This window comes from Mastomys coucha, unplaced genomic scaffold (assembly GCF_008632895.1).
Source record: "Mastomys coucha isolate ucsf_1 unplaced genomic scaffold, UCSF_Mcou_1 pScaffold23, whole genome shotgun sequence".
Classification (NCBI taxonomy): Eukaryota; Metazoa; Chordata; class Mammalia; order Rodentia; family Muridae; genus Mastomys; species Mastomys coucha.
In genome coordinates this window covers 108348605-108368305 of record NW_022196906.1, presented here as the reverse complement: position 1 = coordinate 108368305, position 19701 = coordinate 108348605, and the positions used below count along the sequence as shown (strand labels likewise).

Sequence of the window (19701 nt, the reverse complement as noted above, 5' to 3'; positions counted from 1 at the left end):
TCTCTGTATAGACCTGGCTGTCCTGGAACTCAATCTGTAGACCAGGCTGGCCTCGAACTCAGAAATCCACCTGTCTCTGCCTCCCAGTGCTGGGATTAAAGGCGTGCACCACCACTTCCCGGCCCAAGATTAAATTCTTAATCTCTATGGTTTTCTGTGAGGCCCCATCAGGAATTTTTCCCATTGGAGAATTATAAGAGCCCATTCGTTACCTGGAAATTCTGCTATATTTCTTTGAAGAAAGTAATGTTTAGAGAGTAGGGCTAATAGAGTGTATGGTGGAATTGATTGAATGGTTGCTTGGTTGGTTGGTTGCTTGGTTGATTGATTAGTGATTGAGGCAGGGTCTCACTATATAGCCTTGGCTGTCCTGGAGCTTGCTGTGTAGACCGGGCTGTTCTCAATCTCACTAGACTTAAATTCTCCTGAGTGCTGGATTAAAGGTGTGTGCCACCATACCTACTGCTGTAGAATTTTAGCTAGGTCAGCAGAGAAAATCTATTGTGAGGTGAGTCCCTTTTTAAAATTATTTTTTAATTTTGGGTCTATGCACGTGAGGACAAATGCCTAAAGAGGCTGTCTGAGGAGTTGGGTCCCCCAGAGCTGGAGTTAGAGGTAGTTGTGGGTGCCAGGAGTCAAACTCAGGCCCTCTGAAGAGCAGTATGTGCTCTTAATCACTGAGCACCAAAGTGATTTGCATGTCTTGGCTTTCAAGGATCAAATCCAGTCTTCCGGCATCTCTACCACTGAGCCACCTGCTGATCCAACTCCTGCTGGGGTAGTATTTGAGCACAGAGCTGAATAGAGGGAAGGGATGATCCGGCTGCTGTAGGATGCATGAAGGGTGTGCATTGCCTGTCTAAGTCTAACAGGGAACCAGCACTGTCCTTGTTAATCAAAACAGTGCTGCTTCTAGGCCCCAGTTAACACTCCTGCTCACTGAGGCTGCTGCGAATCCTTTCCCTGGAACTGCCTTACTGGATCCAGGACTGCTCAGCTTGAGTCCCTACCTCGTTCACATAGCATTCCTTCACTGCTTCATTTCTCCCTTCGCAAAGATTCTGTGCAGACACTCCTTCAGATGGTGAAGTGAGTGTAAGACAGCCTGCCTCTGAGGACTTGCACTCCTGTTTGATAAGAACTGTGTGCTGTGTGCTGGGAATCTCTGCTGGTTGAAGTGCCATGGTTCTGGCCTTTGGGTCTTCATAGTTGCTCTTTTACACTAGTCTTTTTTTCTTTTTTTTTAAAAGACTTAATTTTAATGTGTGAGTGAGTGTGTGCATGTGTGTATGCATGTGGAGAAGCCTCGTCACACGAAGGTGTTTTGATCCCCTGGAGCTCCAGTTGCAGGCAGTTCTGAGCTGCCGATGCGGTTGTTTGGAAGAACTTTTTAAAATCCTCCACATTAAAATCCACATCAGTCTCCAGAGAGTGTTTAGTCTCTTTCTATCCAGCCTGCTTGATTCACTGATGTGTTTTATTTTTCATTGTTGTGAATGTGTGTAGGTGTGTATGTGCACATGCATGTAAACACGTGTGGAGGTCAGGGAGAGGCCTTGGGTGCTCTCCCCTTCCACCTCCTTGGTTTTTTTAAGAATTATTTTAAATTATGTATAAATTATGTGCATCTGTGTGTCTGTGGTTCTATGCCTATCATACAGGGCTTGCAGAATTCAGAAGAGGGTCTCAGTCCCCTAGAACTGAAGTTACAGGCAGTCAAGAGCCTTCTGACACTAGTGTTGGGAACTGAACTCTGGAAAGACAATATGCTGCTCTTAACCACTGAGCCATCTCTCCCCCTGCTGCTCACTTCGCACGTGAGGCACACTCTCTCTGGTTTTTTGCCACTGTACTGCACACTCCATTCTAGTTACCCTTGGAGTTTCCAAGGGGTTCACTTGTCTTCACTGCTCGTCCCTTTCACTGGGAGTGCTGGGAGTACAGACACATGCTACTGCATCTGGGTTCTGATGACCTAAACTCAGGTTGTAAGGCTGTGTGCCAAGCCCGGTCACCCACCAGTCTCTCACTGCTCTTCATCTTTCTAAGATTGTCTCATTGGTTAGCCACCAAAAACTCTTTAATATGGTTTATGAGCTTTCAAACTCAGGCCCTCAGGAACAGTAATCCTTCACCCCTGAGACAACTCTCCAGCTGCTGCTTGTTAACTTTCTTATTGCGCATTGTCTATCTGTCTGTCTGTCTTCTCTGAATATCAGAATGCAATCCCTAATACACGTGTGGAGGTCAGAAGACAACCTGTAGGAATCAGTTCTCTCCTACTAATTTTCTCCTTCCAAATTGGGTTGTCAGGCTTGGTGGCCTGAGAAGCCTTTTTAAGCCTCAATGTTCCTGTGTGTACAGTAAGCATGGTGATGGTGTCTTTCCTCTAGAGCTAGTAAAGACTTGAGTGACAGCAGCAGTAAAGGCTTAAGTGACAACAGCTGTGGCCTGGTAGAGGTTGGTTGGTTTGTCTTTGTACCTTTTGAGATAAGGTCTTACTAGTACTCTTGGCTGGCCTTCTCTATTTAGATCAGGCTGGCATCAAATTCACAGAAGCCCATCTGCCTTTGCCTCCTAAGGCCTGGAATTTTAATGGTATGCACTAAACCATGCCCAGCCTTTTGGGATTTTTGCTGTTTGTGGTGGTGGTTGGGGTTTTTTTGTTTGCTTGTTTTTCAAGACAGGGGTTTCTCTGTGTAGCCCCTGGCTGTCCTTGAACTCCCTCTGTAAACCAGGTTGGCCTCAAATGCAAGAAATCCACCTGCCTCTGCCTCCACCTCAGAGGGCTGGGATCAAAGGCGTGTGCTGACTCAGCTGCCAGCACCACTACCACCTGGCTATACCAAGCCCTTTAATGTCTGCTAAGGGTCTGTGAGATGGCTTAGTGGGTAAAGGTGTTTTCATTCAAGTCTGACACCTGAGTCCCATCCCCAGGACTCATGCAGTAGAAGGAGAAAACTGCCTTCTCCAAGTTGTCTCTAATACACACAGGTGAATAGTCAGTGCCAGCTAGTATTTCTTTATGGTAATGCTAAAAGAGGCAGAAGAGATATGTTAAATTTATTTGGAAAGTGCCAGCCCCAGGGTCCAGGAAGTGAAGGGGAGACACAGTGTGTTCCATCCCTGCTCTTGATCCACCATGAGCTCTGAGAAGCCGTGGCAATCACTTCCTGGGAGAGGTTTCTTTTTTTTTTTTTTTTTTAAGATTTATTTATTTATTATATATAAGTACACTGTAGCTGTCTTCAGACACTCCAGAAGAGGGTGTCAGATCTAGTTACGGATGGTTGTGAGCCACCATATGATTGCTGGGATTTGAACTCAGGACCTTCAGTAGAGCAGTCGGTGCTCTTAACCCCTGAGCCGTCTTGCCAGCCCTGGGGGAGGTTTCTTAAGGGGGCCTCAGCTCGGGCCATACAGCCTCTGAAAACAGTTTCTGAAAGTAAGCCATAGGGGAGAGGCTGTTTGTGAAGCTTCCTCCTGCTTTCCCCTCCCAGTCAAGGGCATCTAAAAGGGAGGGACAGGTCGCCTGTGTGTCTCCTTGGCAGTTGATCAGCCAGTAGGTCCTATGCTAGCCTCAGCCTCCTGAGATGCTGGGATTACAGATGTGTGTCGTCATGCTCAATTTACCTCATTAATGGATACTAAATGGCCAAGACCAAATGGCAGCATTTGGACCTTTGGTGAGGCCCTATGGCTGTGATATTTGATGGGCGGCAGGAGTGCCTATGTGTGTGTGAGAGATCCAGTGATCAAATAGAAGTCAGCAGGCTTTGGTGACACACGCCTGCAATCCCAGCACTTGGGAATTTGAGGCAGGAGAATGGCCCACAAGGTCAGCCTGGGAAATGTAGTGAATTCCAGGCCTCTCTGGAAGACAGACTGAGACCTTGCCTCAACAAAACCAAACACAGAGAAGCCAAAGAACAGAATGAAGGTGGAGCTTGCCTTGTGCTTATTAGTATTCAAAACTGGCCTTAAACTCAGTGTCCCAGCCTCCACATGCCACCACACTCAGCTGCCCTGAGAACTGTGCCTTACTCTGGTCTCGTCGTCTCCCATCTTTTCCAATTCCTCTTGTCTTAAAGTAAAGGAACATGGTTTGTGGGATTTGAATTGTAGAATATAACCCCTTTGTGTTTCTCTCTCTCTCTCTCTCTCTCTCTCTCTCTCTCTCTCTCTCTCTCTCTCTCTCTCCTGGTAGGGGTGTGTATATATGTGTATTGTGTGTGTGTGGTACATGCACATGAGTGTATGGAGGCCAGGAAAGGACACATCTTCCACTATCATATTCTCTTGACAGAGGATTCTTGAGTGAACCAGAAGCTAACTTTTTGCTAAGCTGCCCAGCTGGGCACTGAGCTCCTAGGAACCTCCTGTCTCTGTCCTGTTTGGGTTACAGCATGTGCAGCCATTCCCAGCTTTTTATGTGGGGCTGGGGATTCATGCTCACATTGTCACACTTGCAAAGCAAGCACTCTTGCCCACAGAGCCATCTCCTCAGCCTCTTTTGGTCATGTAACTCATGCATTATATTGAAGCCATTTATATGTGGAGTTTGACTTTTTCTTTTGGGTGGTAGAAACCACATCTGAACTGTCTTAAGAGCTCCTTGGTGACTCCAGTGAGGGTTGTCATGTCAGCACTCTGGGAGGTTGAGGGAAGAAGACCTTCAGGTTAATCCTGGGCTACATGAGAGCCTGTATTAAAACCCAAACAAAACAAAAGGAAAAGACATTGTTTAAACTCTGTCTTGCCAAGGCATTGCTATTTTGTTTCTGTCTATCTTACCCTTTCAGCATAGTGTTTTCAGTCTTTCCAAGTCTGTCCCTGGGACTATGTTTGCACAGTACAGTTTGTATGCATTATCCAATCAGCTTTGAAGTGTTAACATTCTGTGTTGGAATATGTCTGTGCTTTCAGTTAACTGACTTTCAGTTTGGAAGAGATGTTAAGTTTCTTTTCTGTGTAGTTGAAATATATAGGGGTGGGGGGGTGTGTGCACACGTGTGTGGTTGTTGTTGTTAGAAATGAAGTCTTTCAGTTTAAAGAATGTCAAGGTTTGTGCATCCAAGAGCTCCGTTCACCTGCGTCAGCCATGTTCACTAGGCCAGGGCAGAAGGAAAGTGAAGCTTGTGGAGGAGAGGTCACACCCGCTCTCCATTGGCAATGGAGCCTACTTTTGGACAAGTAAAGACACACTGTGGGATTATATGCAGACACTGTCTGGTAAGAAGTCAGTAACTACAAATAGTGCTTGTCTCTTAAAACATTTGAAAACCAGGTTCCAACTCTGCAATGCACAATAAGTTAAAAAAAAAAAAGCAATCTCATTGAAGTATTTTTGTTATCCTAAAGTTAAAAAATGTAGGTGAATTATGGTTTGACTAGTGTGTATGTAAAAGAGTATTTATGCAGCTCAGTTCTCAAATACACACAGAAATGAGCTTCAGAGGTGGTGACTTTACCCTGAGGTTGGCCAATTTCCTGGGAAATTTTGAGACTTTTTCTGTTTTCTAGGGATGATGACAGCTGTGCCCTCATGAATCTGGTTTTAGTGGAAGATAGATGCTTAAGCTCTTCAGCGTCCTAGATGGGCATAATGGCTCATCCTGTAAGCCCAGTACTTGGGAGGCTGAGGCAGGAGGATTGCCATGATTTTGAGGCTGACCATGGGCTTCATAGTAAGTTTCAGGCTTGCTTGAGCTAGTATTAAGACCGTGTCTCAGGGGTGTGTGTGTGTGTTGATTTTTGAGACAGTTTCTCACTGTATAACTCAAGTTGGTCTCAGACTCAGCCCAGTGCCAGAGTCACAGGAGTTCTTAGTTAAATCGCTGATGTTTAGGCACAGGTGGCTCATTAAAGGATGTCATCAAGACCTAGTATTGTGCAATACATCTGCAGTCTCAGAACTTGAGAGGTGGAGGTAGGAGAATCAGCAGTTCAGAGCTGGCTTTGACTGTGTGCAGAGAATTCAGGGGCATCCTGGGCTATCCTGCCGCAAAAAATAGAAAGGCACACCAAAGTAAGAATAATTTATACTTAAATTTTTAAGCTTTTACTTTATGTGTATGAGTACTTTGCATGCCTGGTGCCCTTAGAGTTCAGAAGAGGGCGCTGTGTGCCCTGGACTGGAGTTAAAAGGATAGTCCTGAGTCAGCGCTGAGCCATCGCTGATACTCAAGAGAATTTAAAGAGGAGTGTGGAGTGGAGTGAAGTCCTCCATCCCAGAGGTGGTTATTTAAAGTTTATTTATTTAAGTTGGGAGTAGATCCATGATTCTGTGCATATTCAGGTGTGTGTGTGTCTGTGTGTGTGTGTGTGTGTGTGTGTCTGTCTGTCTGTCTGTCTGTCTGTCTTGTCTGTGTGTGTATATGCATATTTTTACAGTTCTACCCCTAGTCACTCCCTGTGGTTCTGGAGCTCAAACCCAAGGCCTTAACTGCCAGGCAAGCACCTCTACCGCTCAGCCAACATCCCTACTACCTTACTTTGGATTGGTTTTGGTATTAAATATGGGACACTTTACAAGTCACCCGGTAGCTGGGATGTAAATCTGCTGTCAAATCAAGCACTTTATTTTTAAACAAGGTCTCACTATCTTCCTTGGGTTGATCTTGAACTCTGAATTTCCAACAATCTTCCTGTGTCAGCTTTCTGGGCATCAGATCTTATTACGGATGGTTGTAAGCCACCATGTGGTTGCTGGATTTGAACTTAGGACCTTCAGAAGAGCAGTCAGTGCTCTTACCCGCTAAGCCATCTCACCAGCCCTTGTGTCAGCTTTCTGAAACCAACACTTTTTGAGTTAAGAGTCTCCTGTCTTAGTCTGGTCTTGAGCTTGCTAACTGAAGATGACTTTGAACTACTGAGTTTTGAGACTTTACCTCTGGAGTACTAGGCACCCTGTACTTGGTTTATGCAGGGCTGTGGATTGAACTGAGGGCTTTAGAGGTGCTAGGCAAGCATTCTGCCAACTGAGTTCCAGGCTGTTTGCTTATTCATTTTTGGTGTTGCTGGGAGTTGAATCTAAGACCTTGTATGCAGTAGGTAAGAGCTTTTCCACTGGGTCACTACAGTCTCACCTCACTATTGTTTTCACTCACAGTTATTTCATGAATTAGGAGGTTGCCTATTCGCCTTGAAATAGCTTCACAGGAAGCATGCATGGTGTGTGTGTGTGTGCGCGCGCGTGTGCGTGCGTGTGCGCGTGCATATAACTCAGTTTCTACTTAACCCTCAGCTTAACCTCAGAGCTCTGAAGCAGTCCTGAGGAAGTTAATAAGACTGTCCTTTTTCCCAGTGGGGACACATTGAATAAATAAATCCCCTTTCTACTTTTTACTGTTAATTTGGCTATCTTAATTACTTATGAGGGATGGGTGGCCAAATTTTGAGAGGGCACAGGTTATGACCTCAAGTCTGGTAACAGAGCAAGTGCTCAAGGTCCTAAGTCCCCAAAACACACACATGCACACTAACAGGTGTGTCGGGGCACATACACGTAATCCCAGCACTTAAGAGGTAGAGGGAAGGAAGATCAGTGAAACACTGGGTTTGAGGCTATCCTAGACTACATGAGACACTGTCCCTAAACTTACTTCCCACCCCCACTCCCTGAAAAACCAAAACAGATGGAGGAGAACAAACTCATTGTCCATCTTTGCTTCTTGTGTGTGGGCAGATGTGATGAGTTGTGGAACTCAGCTGGAGGTCAGAGGATAGCCTGTGAAGTCAGAACTCAGGTCAGAGGATAACCTGTGAAGTCAGTTCTCTCCGTCTTGTAAGGTTTGGGATCAAACTCAGGTGTCAGATTTGCATGCCAACAAATGTTTTCTCTTGCTGAACCCTCTCTGGTCCCCACTGCCATTTCTAAAGAAACATTGTGTGTTTGCAGATCAGGGAGCAGAGAAGCATGAAGGGGCAGGCCAGTCATCTGGAGTCACTGACCAGGAGAAGGAGCTGTCCGCCAGTGCTCTCCAGGCCTTCACAGTAAGGAGCTCATCACAAGGCAGGGTTCCCTCAGGGAGAGTTAGGCTTAGCTTTATGTAAATGTGGTAAAGAGATGAGAAGTACTTTGGACTACCCCCAAGTTTTTGTTTTCACGAGTATGTTTTAACTCCAGTGTTTTTCGAGTCTTTTAAATTTAGATTTGTAAATGTGTGGGTCAGTCTTTCCATTTCCCTGCTTGTTCAGATTTTGTCTTGACTGTACTTTAAAGTGAAAACCAAATATTTGTTGTCAGAATTACAACCTTTCTGACATTAAACAATATGAAAAAAAAACCCTGTGCTATATATTTGAAATATGCATTAGAAGGATTTGATTTGCATTTAAAGTATATTTACTAGAATCTGGCCTTTGGAATAATTACATCCTTTTTGTGGCTAGCCTCTGCTCTCCATACCCTGCCAGCAGTATGTGCACATCATCTCTCGTGTCTGGTATGTGCGTGATGGCTCTTACCTGCAGATGTAGAAAACCCCTGACACGCTGTTCACTGCTGTGCCTCTTGCTCTGTGTAGGGCTTTCACTTGGAATACCAAGGGAGCACCCACTTTAAAACACGAGGAAAGATGAGGGAAACACAGAAAAGCTGTGTTGTTCTTAAAGCTGATATGGAAGTTTGTGTATATATGTGTGGTTTTGTTTGTCTTTTGTTTCTTTTTAGTCTGGAAATTATGACGCCTGTCTGCAACACCTTGCCTGTCTCCAAGATATAAACAAAGATGATTACAAAATTACTCTGAATACAGCAGTAGCTGAATTTTTTAAAAATAATCAAACAACAACAGATAATTTGAGACAAACACTTAACCAGCTGAAGAATCAGGTGATAAATCAATTTAACTGTAAAAGTTTGTTGTGCTTAAATCTGTGAAATACAAATAATTAAGGAAAACAAATGTTATTTCTTGCCCGATGTTCATGACAGAATTTCTACTGATCTGAATCTTTTGTTGCTGTAATTTTTGCATAAGTTTAATTGATATTCTAAGTCCAACACTGGGGAGGCATTGTCCAGCCAGCCTAGCCTATTTACCAAGCTCCAGGCCAGTGAGAAACCCTGTCTCCAGGAAGAGGGAGAAAGCAAGAGGAGAGAGTACTGGTGCTGACTGTCTTACACAGGAGCTTCACACACAGGAACACACAGCAAGAATTTCAAATAAAATATCACTATAGAAAGAGTTGCTTTTCTTTAGAAATGGGAGTTTTCTCTATTTAAGACATTGTTTAATATAAAGATGGAGACTGAATAATTACTGAAGAGCTCTCTTGAGCAGGTCAGCCAGGGTCTTTCTTCCCTGTGAATTTGCCTGCTGTGTCAGGCTCAGCATCTCAGTGCCTGGGGTCTGATTATGACCCCTGTGCTCTCTGAAGCTTTAGGTTCAGTGCCATCCAACCCCAGGGTTGTTAAATCCATGGCTGTTAAACCCCTGCATGATTTAGGGGAAATGTCAGTCTTAGGATTAATCTAATAATGTTAGACAATAATTTTGTTTTAATTCTTCTTTTTGAAAAAAATGTTAAGAAAAAAAATTTTTAAGAAAAAAAAATTTTATTCATTATATATACAGCGCTCTGCCTGCATGTATGTCTGCAGGCCAGAAGAGGGCACCAGATCTTGTTAGAGATGGTTGTGAGCCACCCATGTGGTTGCTGGGGATTGAATTCAGGATCTCTGGAAGAGCAACCAGTGCTCATAACCTCTGAGCCATCTCTCAAGCCTGTGTTTTAATTTTTATGATGGCAAAGAAATGTTAATTATAAAGTGGCTAGAATTCTAGTTACATGTGTTGTACATAATTAGAGACTTGTGAAATGTAAAGTGGTTCTAGGCCAGCCTGGTTTACAAAGTGAGTTCTAGGCCAAGCCAGGGCTATATAATGAGACCCTGCCTCAAAAACACTAGCAATAATCCAGGCATGTGGTGCATACCTTCAATCCCAGCACTCAGGAGTCAGAACTCTATTAATTTTAGGACAGCGAAAGCTATATATTAAGACCCTGTTTTCAAACAAATAAAAAGTAATGATAATAAAATACAAACCTGGTCCGTAATCCCAACACTTGATAAGCTAAGGCAGAAGGATTACTGTGTTTTTGGAAGTCATCCTGGGCTATATAGAATGAGACCCATCTTAGAAATTGATTTTTTTAAAAAATTGGGGCCGGGCAGTGGTGGTGCATGCCTTTAATTTGAGAGCATTTAAGAGGCAGAGGCAGGCGGATTTCTGAGTTTGAGGCCATCCTGAGTGAGTTCCAGGACACCCAGGGCTATACAGAGAAACCCTATCTCGAAAAAAAAAAAAATTGGGAAGATGGGCCAGAGAGGGCTTAGCATTTAGAGTTAGAACACTTAACTGCTTTTGCAAGACCTAGCACCCATGTGGGATCTGACAGGCCTGCTTATACCATATGTGCATGCATGCAGGTGAAACAATCATACAAAAATAAAATAAGTAAACCTAAAAGTGGACAGGAGGAAGAAAATGAAAATGTTGGGCCAGTGAGGTTACTCAGAGGGTAGATTCACTTGTGACACAAGCCTGTCCTCTGGGCTCCATATGTGACTGTGACCCCAGTCCTACCCCTCATAGTGTGCACACACATGAGTAGTGCAGTCATCTTTTTAAAAAGTCATTGTCTTGGGTCGGGAGAGATGGGTCAGTGGTTAAGAGGGCTGGCTGCTTTTTGAGAGGACCCAGGTTTGATTCCCAGTGCTCACATGGCAACTCACAACTACTTGCAATTCTAGTTCCAGGGGATCTGTTGCCCACTGTCGCTACCAGGCACACATGTACAAACATTTATGCAGGTAAAACATCTATATACATTAAAGATAGATAGTTAGGCAGGTAGATTGATTGATTTTTTTTTCTTTTTTAATGTCGTAATTGAGGGAGGCTATCAGTTGTAGATTCTCATAAACTTTAACCAAGCCCATAAAAGCTTACTGTGGAGGCTGAAGAGATGGTCAGTGGTTAAAGGCACTGGATGCTATTCTCGCAGAGGACCTGGGTCTGGTTCCCAGCTTCCAGGTGGCAGTTTACAACCATCTGTAACTCTAGTTCCAGGAGACCCATAGTCCCAGGGGATCTAATGCTCTCCTTTTGCCTTTGAGGTACACATGCTTACATACAGTCAAACACTCATACACAGGAAATAAAAACAAAATCTTTTTTAAAGGCTTATTCTAATCACCAACTGCAATGCAGCTGCTTGGGTTTTGTTGCTTGTTATTTTTTAAAACATAGTATTTTTTTTCTATGGAACTAGACCCTTAAATATACCCTTGGTCTTGGACAACATAATTAAGACTGATCTCTCATTTCTAAGATAAATCTCTGTATTCTCACCATGTAGCTTTGACTGGGGATTAATTAGAACCTGAAGGTACTATTTTGTCGTTGTTTTGTATTTTGTTTTTTCAGACAGTTTTTCTGTTGCTCTTGCTTGTCCTTAAATTCACTCTGTAGACCAGGCTGGCCTGGAACTCAAGGATCCGCCTGTCTCTGCCTCCCAGTGGTGGAATTAGGGCATATGACACCAGCCTGACTGAGGTACTGTTGCAGTGTAGGAAAATCAAAATGAGATGTGTTGGAGCTGGGCATGGTGGCACACATCTGCACTCACAGCTGTTGAAAAGACTGGCCTGGAGCTCGCTGTGTAGCCTTGGCTGACCTTGACCTTGTGTTCTTCTCCTGCCTCAGCTTTAGGTGCTGAGTTTATAAGGGTGTGTCATAATCCCAGCTGAGTCCTTTGACTTTTGCTGCTGTTAGAACACATTCTGCCTGGATTGTTTTGCAGGTCCACTCAGCTGTTGAGGAGATGGATGGATTAGACGATGTTGAGAACAGCATGCTGTATTATAACCAAGCAGTCATTCTCTACCATCTGCGGCAGTACACGGAGGCCATATCTGTTGGAGAAAAACTTTATCAGTTCATAGAACCTTTTGGTATGTTATCTGTTGAGCCAGAAATATCCTCTTCCTTGCAAATTTCTCTATTGCTTTTACCTAGATGACCTAAATCTGAGCTATATGTCATCATTTAAAGGGGAAAAAAGAATGGAGAAATACATAACTCAGTAGAGTACTTGCCCTGTAAATGTGAGGGTCTGGATTCAGTGCCCAGAACCCACATGGAAACAGCCTGTGGGCCATGGTTGCAATCCAGTGCTGAGGAGGCACAGGTGGGTGTGTTGGGAATCCTGGTAGAGGGCCTGGCTTTCTAAAGACGCTCCAGGCTAGTGAGAAACCTGCCTCAGAAAACTAGAGTCAGGGACTGGAGAGATTCTCAAAGGTAAGAGCACCAACTGCTCTAGTGCAGGAGTTCACTTCTCAGCACCCACATAGCTGTGCCCAGCCATCTCTCACTCTGGGAAAATCTGATATGCTTTCTTCTGGCTTCATCAGGCACCCAGCACGCATAGAGTGCACAGACATACATGCAGGTAGAACAACTAAAGTGAACAGTCGCTAAGGAAGGCGAGCAGAGATTCCTCTGTCTTCCACACACATGTACACACATATTCAACTGCACACCTTTGTACACACATAGAAAATGACCAAAAACAACAAATAAAGCTGTTTCCACATTTCTAAATTTGTTTTTAGGCTAGAGAAGGCCAGTTTTCCTTTAGCACTCTATCCCACCTGGGCTTTAAAGGTCCCCGCATGTTGTCACATGCTTGTAATCCTAGCATGCTGGACTTGGACAGGAGGACCAGATGTTTAGGGTCATCTTCTAGGTTTGAGGTCAGCCTGGGCTTCATGAAACCTAATCAAAAAGGAAGGAAGGGACAGAAGGTTTTGGAAGGACAGGATGATCTGCTGTGTGGTAGGAAAACTCCTTGTCTCTTTTCTGTTGTTGAATCCTCCCTTTGGGACCTGGAGCCTTTCTCACCTCCGTTTACATGAGAGATGAGGAGGGCTGGACACATGGCTCATCGGTTTGGAGTGCCTGCTCTTGTAGAAGATCTGGGTTTGGTTCCCAACCCTACATGGCAGGCAACTACTGTCTGTAACTAGTTCCAAAGGATCCAATGCCCTGTTCTAGGCTCAGCGTGCACCAGGAATACACATGTATACATGCAGGATTTTTGGTAATTTTCTATGTATGTACTCAGGTGTGCAGTTGAGTATGTATATGTGTGTGTGTGGAAGACAGGAATCTCTGCACCAGGAATATACACAGAACACTCATGTACATAAAATAAACATTTAAAAAGAACACTGTAGAATTGTAGAGGAAAGTGTAGTGTTTCCTCTGTCTGAGAAGCATACCTATGCTGGCCTTGAGTAGTGTTGAGAAAGGTGGGGGCTGAGGACAAGGAAGGGCCACCAACTGCATCTCAATGGTAAGATGCGTAAGCTTAGCACGATACTACCCGGAGTTCACTTCACAGCCACTTAAAAAAGTTTAATGAGAATTTAAATCTAGAGATAATTTGTAAAAAAATGATAAGAGGTAAATTGCGTACCTATATGTACGTATAAACACATTTATGCACTCATCTTCACTCACCATGACTTTGGTTAAATGAACAAGACACGCCAACGATGGGGCTTTTTTATTTTCCTTATGTATTTAAAGGTATTTTTATGTCCTGCAATTTCAGGTCTAGATGCTAAAACCAATGAGTTATTTTCTAAAAACCTTAAGAATTTTTATATACCCCAATGTCTGTGTCTGTATGAAGCAATCAGTGTATTACTGTTTTCATTTGTATGGTTGTAAGGTAAGGAATCCTAGTTGTACAGATGCTATGAAAAATAGTGTCAAGCATAATCAAACACAGTCTTGGTATACATATCTACTACTACCATGCTCTTAGACTGCACATTCCATCTCTGCATGCATGCACCTGTTAAGTGCTAAGTGACTTTGTTAAAGCAGTGTATTCTGTAGAATGCTTCTACAAATCCAATAAAGTTGTTAAATTTGAAAAAAAAGTAAATAAAGGAAGCAGCCACCATTTGAGCAGCAAGCTGGCACGTGGTTAGAGAGCAGCACTGACTTAGGAGCACTGTGTGTTGATGATGCCGTCCAGCAGGTTGTGGAGCGTGCTGATGCCCCGGCAGCACTTGGGAAGAACATGCGTAGCCCCTTTAGAGCTGGGTGAGCAGTGGGTAACTAAGTCTCGGGATCTGTTGAGTGGCTTCTTCAGTCCTGATGGCTTGGTGACTGGTAGGCTGGCCGGGAGAGAGGCACTGGTTGTGACTGGGGACTAAGTCCCTCCATGAAGCTACAGGTCAGAATGGGACCCCGCTTTGTGCTTGAGAGCATTGGCAGTGATTTTCCAAATTTCTCCATCAGTTCACAGAGTGCTGTTAATCTGTCCTGTGGCTAAGAGAAGATAAAACGTGGCATTAAGTCATTTAGACAGATTTATTTTTGTGAAAATTATGGTTTTAATTTTTCTATTTAAAACTTCTAAAAAAGTTTTTATTTATTTATATTTTCACTTATGTGTGTTGGGGGTATGTCTCTTTGTGGGTGTGTACACATGAGCACAGATGCCTGGAAGTCAAAGGCAGCCAGTACTCTAGAGCTAGAGTTACGTGCAGCTGTAAGCTGCCTGATGTGGGTGCTGGGAACCGACTTTGGGTCCTCTGGGAGAGCAGCAAGCTTTCTTACCTTGAGCCACTCACTAGCCTTTTCTTCTGCTTTTGAGACAGGATCTCTCTGTGTAGTCTGGCTATGTGGACTAGCCTGGCCTGGAACTCTCAGAGATCTTCCTGCCTCTCCTGAGTGCTGGGATGATCATCATGTGCAGCTAATTTTTTATTTTTTACTCCTTGGGTTTTGTTTGGCTGTTTGTTTTCTTTTGAGCAGTTTTGGGTTCCTGTCGAAGTTGAGAGGAAAGTCCAGCCATTTCCTGTTTCCCCACCAGCAGTTGTAACTCCTCCTAGCAGCTGCCCCTTCATGTGTCATTGTGATGTTGCAGTGGGCGAGCCACACTGATGCAGACAGTCCCTAGAGTCTTAGCTCACATTAGGATTTACTCCTGATGTACATTTGGTACACTTGGACTAAGTCCCTCCCTGGAGGGTCAGACAGTCGCTGTCCCAAAGTGCTGTTTGCTGGCTGTTATCTCTCCTCTCCCACAGACACTGAGCTTTCTGCTGTCTTTATAGTTGGACTTCTTCCAGAGTGTACCCTGTTCCAAGTTGTAGCCCTGATTATTCATGTTTTTCATATAGCACATTTATTGAGTACGTAGACCAATACTATGAGCCACGGATGGCTCTGGAGTGTAGAGGGGTGTAAGAATGAGCTAAACGGGAAATCGTGGCCCTTGTCACTTGTTTTTTTTTTTTTTTTTTTTTTTTTTTTCCTCGAGACAGGGTTTCTCTGTGTAGCCCTGGCTGTCCTGGAACTCACTCTGTAGACCAGGCTGGCCTCGAACTCAGAAATCCACCTGCCTCTGCCTCCCAGGTGCTGGGATTAAAGGTGTGTGCCACCACTGCCTGACTTGGCCCTTATCGCCTTGAAGAAAGAGCAACATAAACATATTATGAGGTACCTGAATGCTGTCAAATAGTGCTAAAATTAGCTAAGAGGATAGAGATTAACTAGGGGTTCAGTAATTAAGCAGAGCCTCTGACCTGCCATGCATACTGTAGTACATATGTGTACCCCCACACACACACACAGTGTCACACTAGAATAAATAAAAGTTGGAAGTTAAGTGTTCTGCACCAGTACTGGACTTGAGGCTTCTTCCCACTACGTGGCTGACTGTACAGTCTATATGTATAGACTGTACATGTGTATGTACATGTGTAGGCTGTACAGTGTATATGTATAGATTGTACATGTGTATGTACATGTGTAGGCTGTACAAAAAATGCTTGCTCGCTGATTCCCATGAGACGCCTGGAGACACAGTAGAATAAGGGTGGTGCTGGGATAGCATGCTGCTTTCAGTCGTGGCTTCAGTGCCATCCTTTGCTTGTGGGGAGATGTGTTTCACTTTGCAGAGCTATGTCCTGTTTGTGGGTAAACTGAGATGTATGCTCAGCCTTGGATTGTAACTTTCCTACTTGTGTGTTTGTTTTGCCAGAAGAAAAATTTGCCCAAGCGGTGTGCTTTCTGCTCGTAGACTTGTATATTTTAACCCACCAAGCTGAGAAAGCTCTGCATCTTCTTGCCGTCCTAGAAAAAATGATTTCACAGGGTAGCGGCAGCAAAAACGGGAAGAATGAGGTGAGTTCCAGGCATTGGACTTAGGAGTGTGAGCAGAGTCTGCTTTGTGAGATGGTATCCTAGCAGCTTATGGAGATGGAATTCACAGAAACTTACATCTGTCTGACTCTTGAAACTGCATGTAAAAATGTTCCATTTATTAATGTTTGCATGTTTTACATTTCTCAACCCAACAGGTGTATGTTAGATATTCCGGTTGAATACTCTCAACATTATTCCTAAACTTTGTGTTGTAAAATATTTGATTTTCATATTTGGTGCTTGTAATATTTGATGAAATAGTTCAGTAGGCTGTGTGTGTGGTTCTGACAGTAGGAACACTGCATGCAGTTCTGGTACTCCTGGCCCTCTGCTGAGAAGGGGTGGATGGAGTACAGGGAGTTCCAGCAGTGACCTATCAGAAAAGGACGGATGGAGCCAAAAAACGGAGCAGTGTCTGGAAGCGTGGCTAGTGGCTGGGGACATTTTCTCACTGCAGGGAAAATGGATCCGAGGTCAGGACGATGAGAGATTGAGGGCTCCTTCAGGAAGATGGGCTTCAGCAGGGTTGGCAGTGTTTATAGTGGAGAAGGGTGTAAGGAGACAGGAGGAGTAGTCTGAGTGGCACTGTACTGGCTGGTTTTGTGTGCCAACTTGACACAGGCTGGAGTTATCACAGAGAAGGAAGCTTCAGGTGAGGAAGTGCCTCCATGGGATCCAGCTGTGGGGCATTTTCTCAATTAGTGATCAAGAGGGTAGGGCCTCTTGTGGGTGGTGCCATCCCTGGGCTGGTAGGCTGAGCAAGCCAGGGGAAGCAAGCCAGTAAGGAACATCTCTCCATGGCCTCTGCATCAGCTCCTGCTTCCTGACCTGCTTGAGTTCCAGTCCTGACTTCCTCTGGTGATGAACAGCAACATGGAAGTGTAAACTAAATAAAAACCCTTTCCTCCGCAACTTGCTTCTTGGTCATGATGTTTGTGCAGGAATAGAAACCCTGACTAAGACAGGCACGTATGAATTTTAAATGGGTCCATGGTTATGCTCATCTATGAGTTTTCTGTTAGCGTGCCATGTTCATGTGCCACATGACTCTCAGTCCCTAGGAATGGGCTCTGCAGTGGCTTCAATTTAGAAATGGCCTCTGGGTACTTGACTTGGACATTCTGTACCTAGGTCACCTGGAAATGAGTTACAGTCATAACTATTTGACTGACTTTGTTCCCTATTTTACAGACTGGCAATAACAGCAGCAAAGACGGATCCAACCCTAAGGCTGAGAGTGCAGCTCTAATAGAGGCTGCCAAGTCCAAGGTACACCAGGTATGCACACTCACAGGGCAGGCATTCGAGAGGCATGTGAGAGGCCCTTGAGCACTGACTCAAGGCCTTATTCTTACTCGGGTTGAAAGGCTTGGAGTTGAGAGCACAGTTATCCCTCTAACTACATTTTGCATAAGATATATACATTGTAACTTCTATAAATTACTGTATAGAAGTTTGAAGTAGCCTATAGTGTATGATAAAGTAATATATTGAATTTTAAAATGATCTTATGCAGATTTGAGTTTGCAGGTTTTGCTCAGGAGTAGAATGATGGCCTGCAAAGCATAAAGCCTTCGTTTCTTTTTCTTTCTTTTTTTTTTTAAAGATTCATATGTAAGTACACTGTAGCTGTCTTCAGACATTCCAGAAGAGGGTGTCAGATCTTACTACAGATGGTTGTGAGCCACCGTGTGGTTGCTAGGATGTGAACTCAGGACCCTTGGAAGAGCAGTCAGTGCTCTTAACCACTGAGCCAGTTCACAGCCTGATGCTTCTACATATTTAGTTTCTATCTAGGATAGATAGTTTCTATCCCCAGGACCACAAGAAAAGAGAAAGGAAACAAATATGTAAGATAATTTTAAAGTTGCATTTGCATATGACTGTTGTATGCAGATGAGATTTAAAGTCTTGGACTGGCAAACAATAGCTGAGCATGTGTAAGTGACCTACCCCTCTTCCGTGTTTCCATTCCTCCTCAACAGTACAAAGTCCGCGGGTACATCCAGATGAAGTCCCTGAAGGCATGCAAAAGGGAAATCAAGTCAGTCATGAACACGGCTGGAAACGTAAGTCCCTCTTGTTTGTGGGCCTCTGGCTTTCTTATTTACACTGTGAGGATTTGTCAGTTTGCAGAGGTAAAACATGTGTCTGTAACCTAGCTCTGAGGAGAGTAGGAAGGTTTCGGGCTGCTGGCTTCCAGCCTACCATTGGAAACATGCTCCAGATTCAAGGGGAGCTGCATCAGACTGAGCACTATAGGGAGCAAGAGGGTAGGACGCCTGCTGCCTTCTGGTGGCTCTGTGCACAGGCACAGGCACTGACACACATGGGCTTTCTTTGTGGAGGGAGGGGTTGTTGTTTGGTTTTGTGGAGGGTTGTTTGTTTGGTTTATTTGAGGGGGGGTTGTTTGTTTGGTTTTGGTTTTGGTTTGGTTTTTCGGGACAAAGTTACTCTGTGTAGCCTGGCTGTCTTGGAACTTTCTTTGTAGACCAGAAGTAAGTCCCAAGCACTGGGATTAAAGGTGTACACTACCACCACCCAGCTAACAAATCCTGTTTTTAAAAACTGATGTTGTGCAGTTTACTGCTTGTACCTGAAGTACTTCTACCTAGAATAATCCCTGAGACTACAGTTGCTTAGTGACCAGATCTCTGGGCTGACAGAAGGTCAGACAGAGAGAGAAAGGACTAGGCCATAGACAAAGAGCAAATTTATGACTGAGTAAATAACTCCTGGGATGGAAATTCTCAGTCCAGTGTCCAGACCTTTGTATGCATTTGCATTCTAAATCAGTCCTCTCTGGAGGCCCCTCCAGGGGGAAGATTTAGTGAGGCAGGTGGATTTCTGAGTTCGAAGCCAGCCTGGTTTACAGAGTGAGTTCCAGGACAGCCAGGGCTATACAGAGAAACCCTGTCTCAAAAAAACCAAAAAAAAACTAAAAACAAAACAACAACAACAACAAAAAAAAAAAAAACAAAGGAAAAAGGTTGGGGATAGCTCAGTGATACAGCACTAAATAAAGGCTGGAGAGCTGGCTCAGCAGTTAAGAGCACTCACTGCTCTTGCAATGTGAGTGGATTTCCAGCGTTCTTATGAGGCAGCTCACAATTGCATGGAACTCCAGTTCCAGGGGATCTAAAACCCTTCTCTAACCTCCAATAGCACTGGACTGTCAAATACACATAATAACTAAAAGTGAAAATAAAGTCTTAAAAATAAAAGACATCCCTCCATAGTGGGCACATAAATAAAAAGCTTGGGTATGGTGGCCCAGGCCTACAGTACCAGCATTTGGGTGGTTAGACTCAGGCAGATCAGAAGTTCAAGGTCATTCTTGGTTAGATAGCAAGTTCAAGACCAGCTTGGGTTCCTATGTGAGACCATGTCTTTAAAAAAAGCAAGGATGGGGAGTCTGAAGAGATTGTTCAGTAATTAGGAGTACATGCTACTATTATAG

At 44.1% G+C, this 19701-nt stretch overlaps 1 protein-coding gene across 9 annotated transcripts in view; it reads left to right on the top strand.

The window, feature by feature from the left end:
- The window catches only part of Cnot10 (CCR4-NOT transcription complex subunit 10), a 47888-nt gene that overhangs the window by 1103 nt on the left and 27084 nt on the right, over positions 1–19701 (top strand). For 4 of the 9 annotated variants that reach the window (XM_031343625.1, XM_031343627.1, XM_031343626.1 and 1 more), the window contains exons 1-7: positions 4923–5232; positions 7901–7995; positions 8675–8836; positions 11815–11965; positions 16078–16220; positions 17433–17519; positions 18227–18310. In XM_031343625.1, the coding sequence (XP_031199485.1) occupies positions 5034–5232; positions 7901–7995; positions 8675–8836; positions 11815–11965; positions 16078–16220; positions 17433–17519; positions 18227–18310 (921 nt within the window). In that variant the 5' untranslated portion in view covers positions 4923–5033. Of the gene's footprint in view, positions 1–4922; positions 5233–5548; positions 5688–7900; positions 7996–8674; positions 8837–11814; positions 11966–16077; positions 16221–17432; positions 17520–18226; positions 18311–19701 lie in introns of those variants that run through there. The other 5 variants (XM_031343630.1, XM_031343629.1, XM_031343631.1 and 2 more) reach the window with 3 other exon arrangements.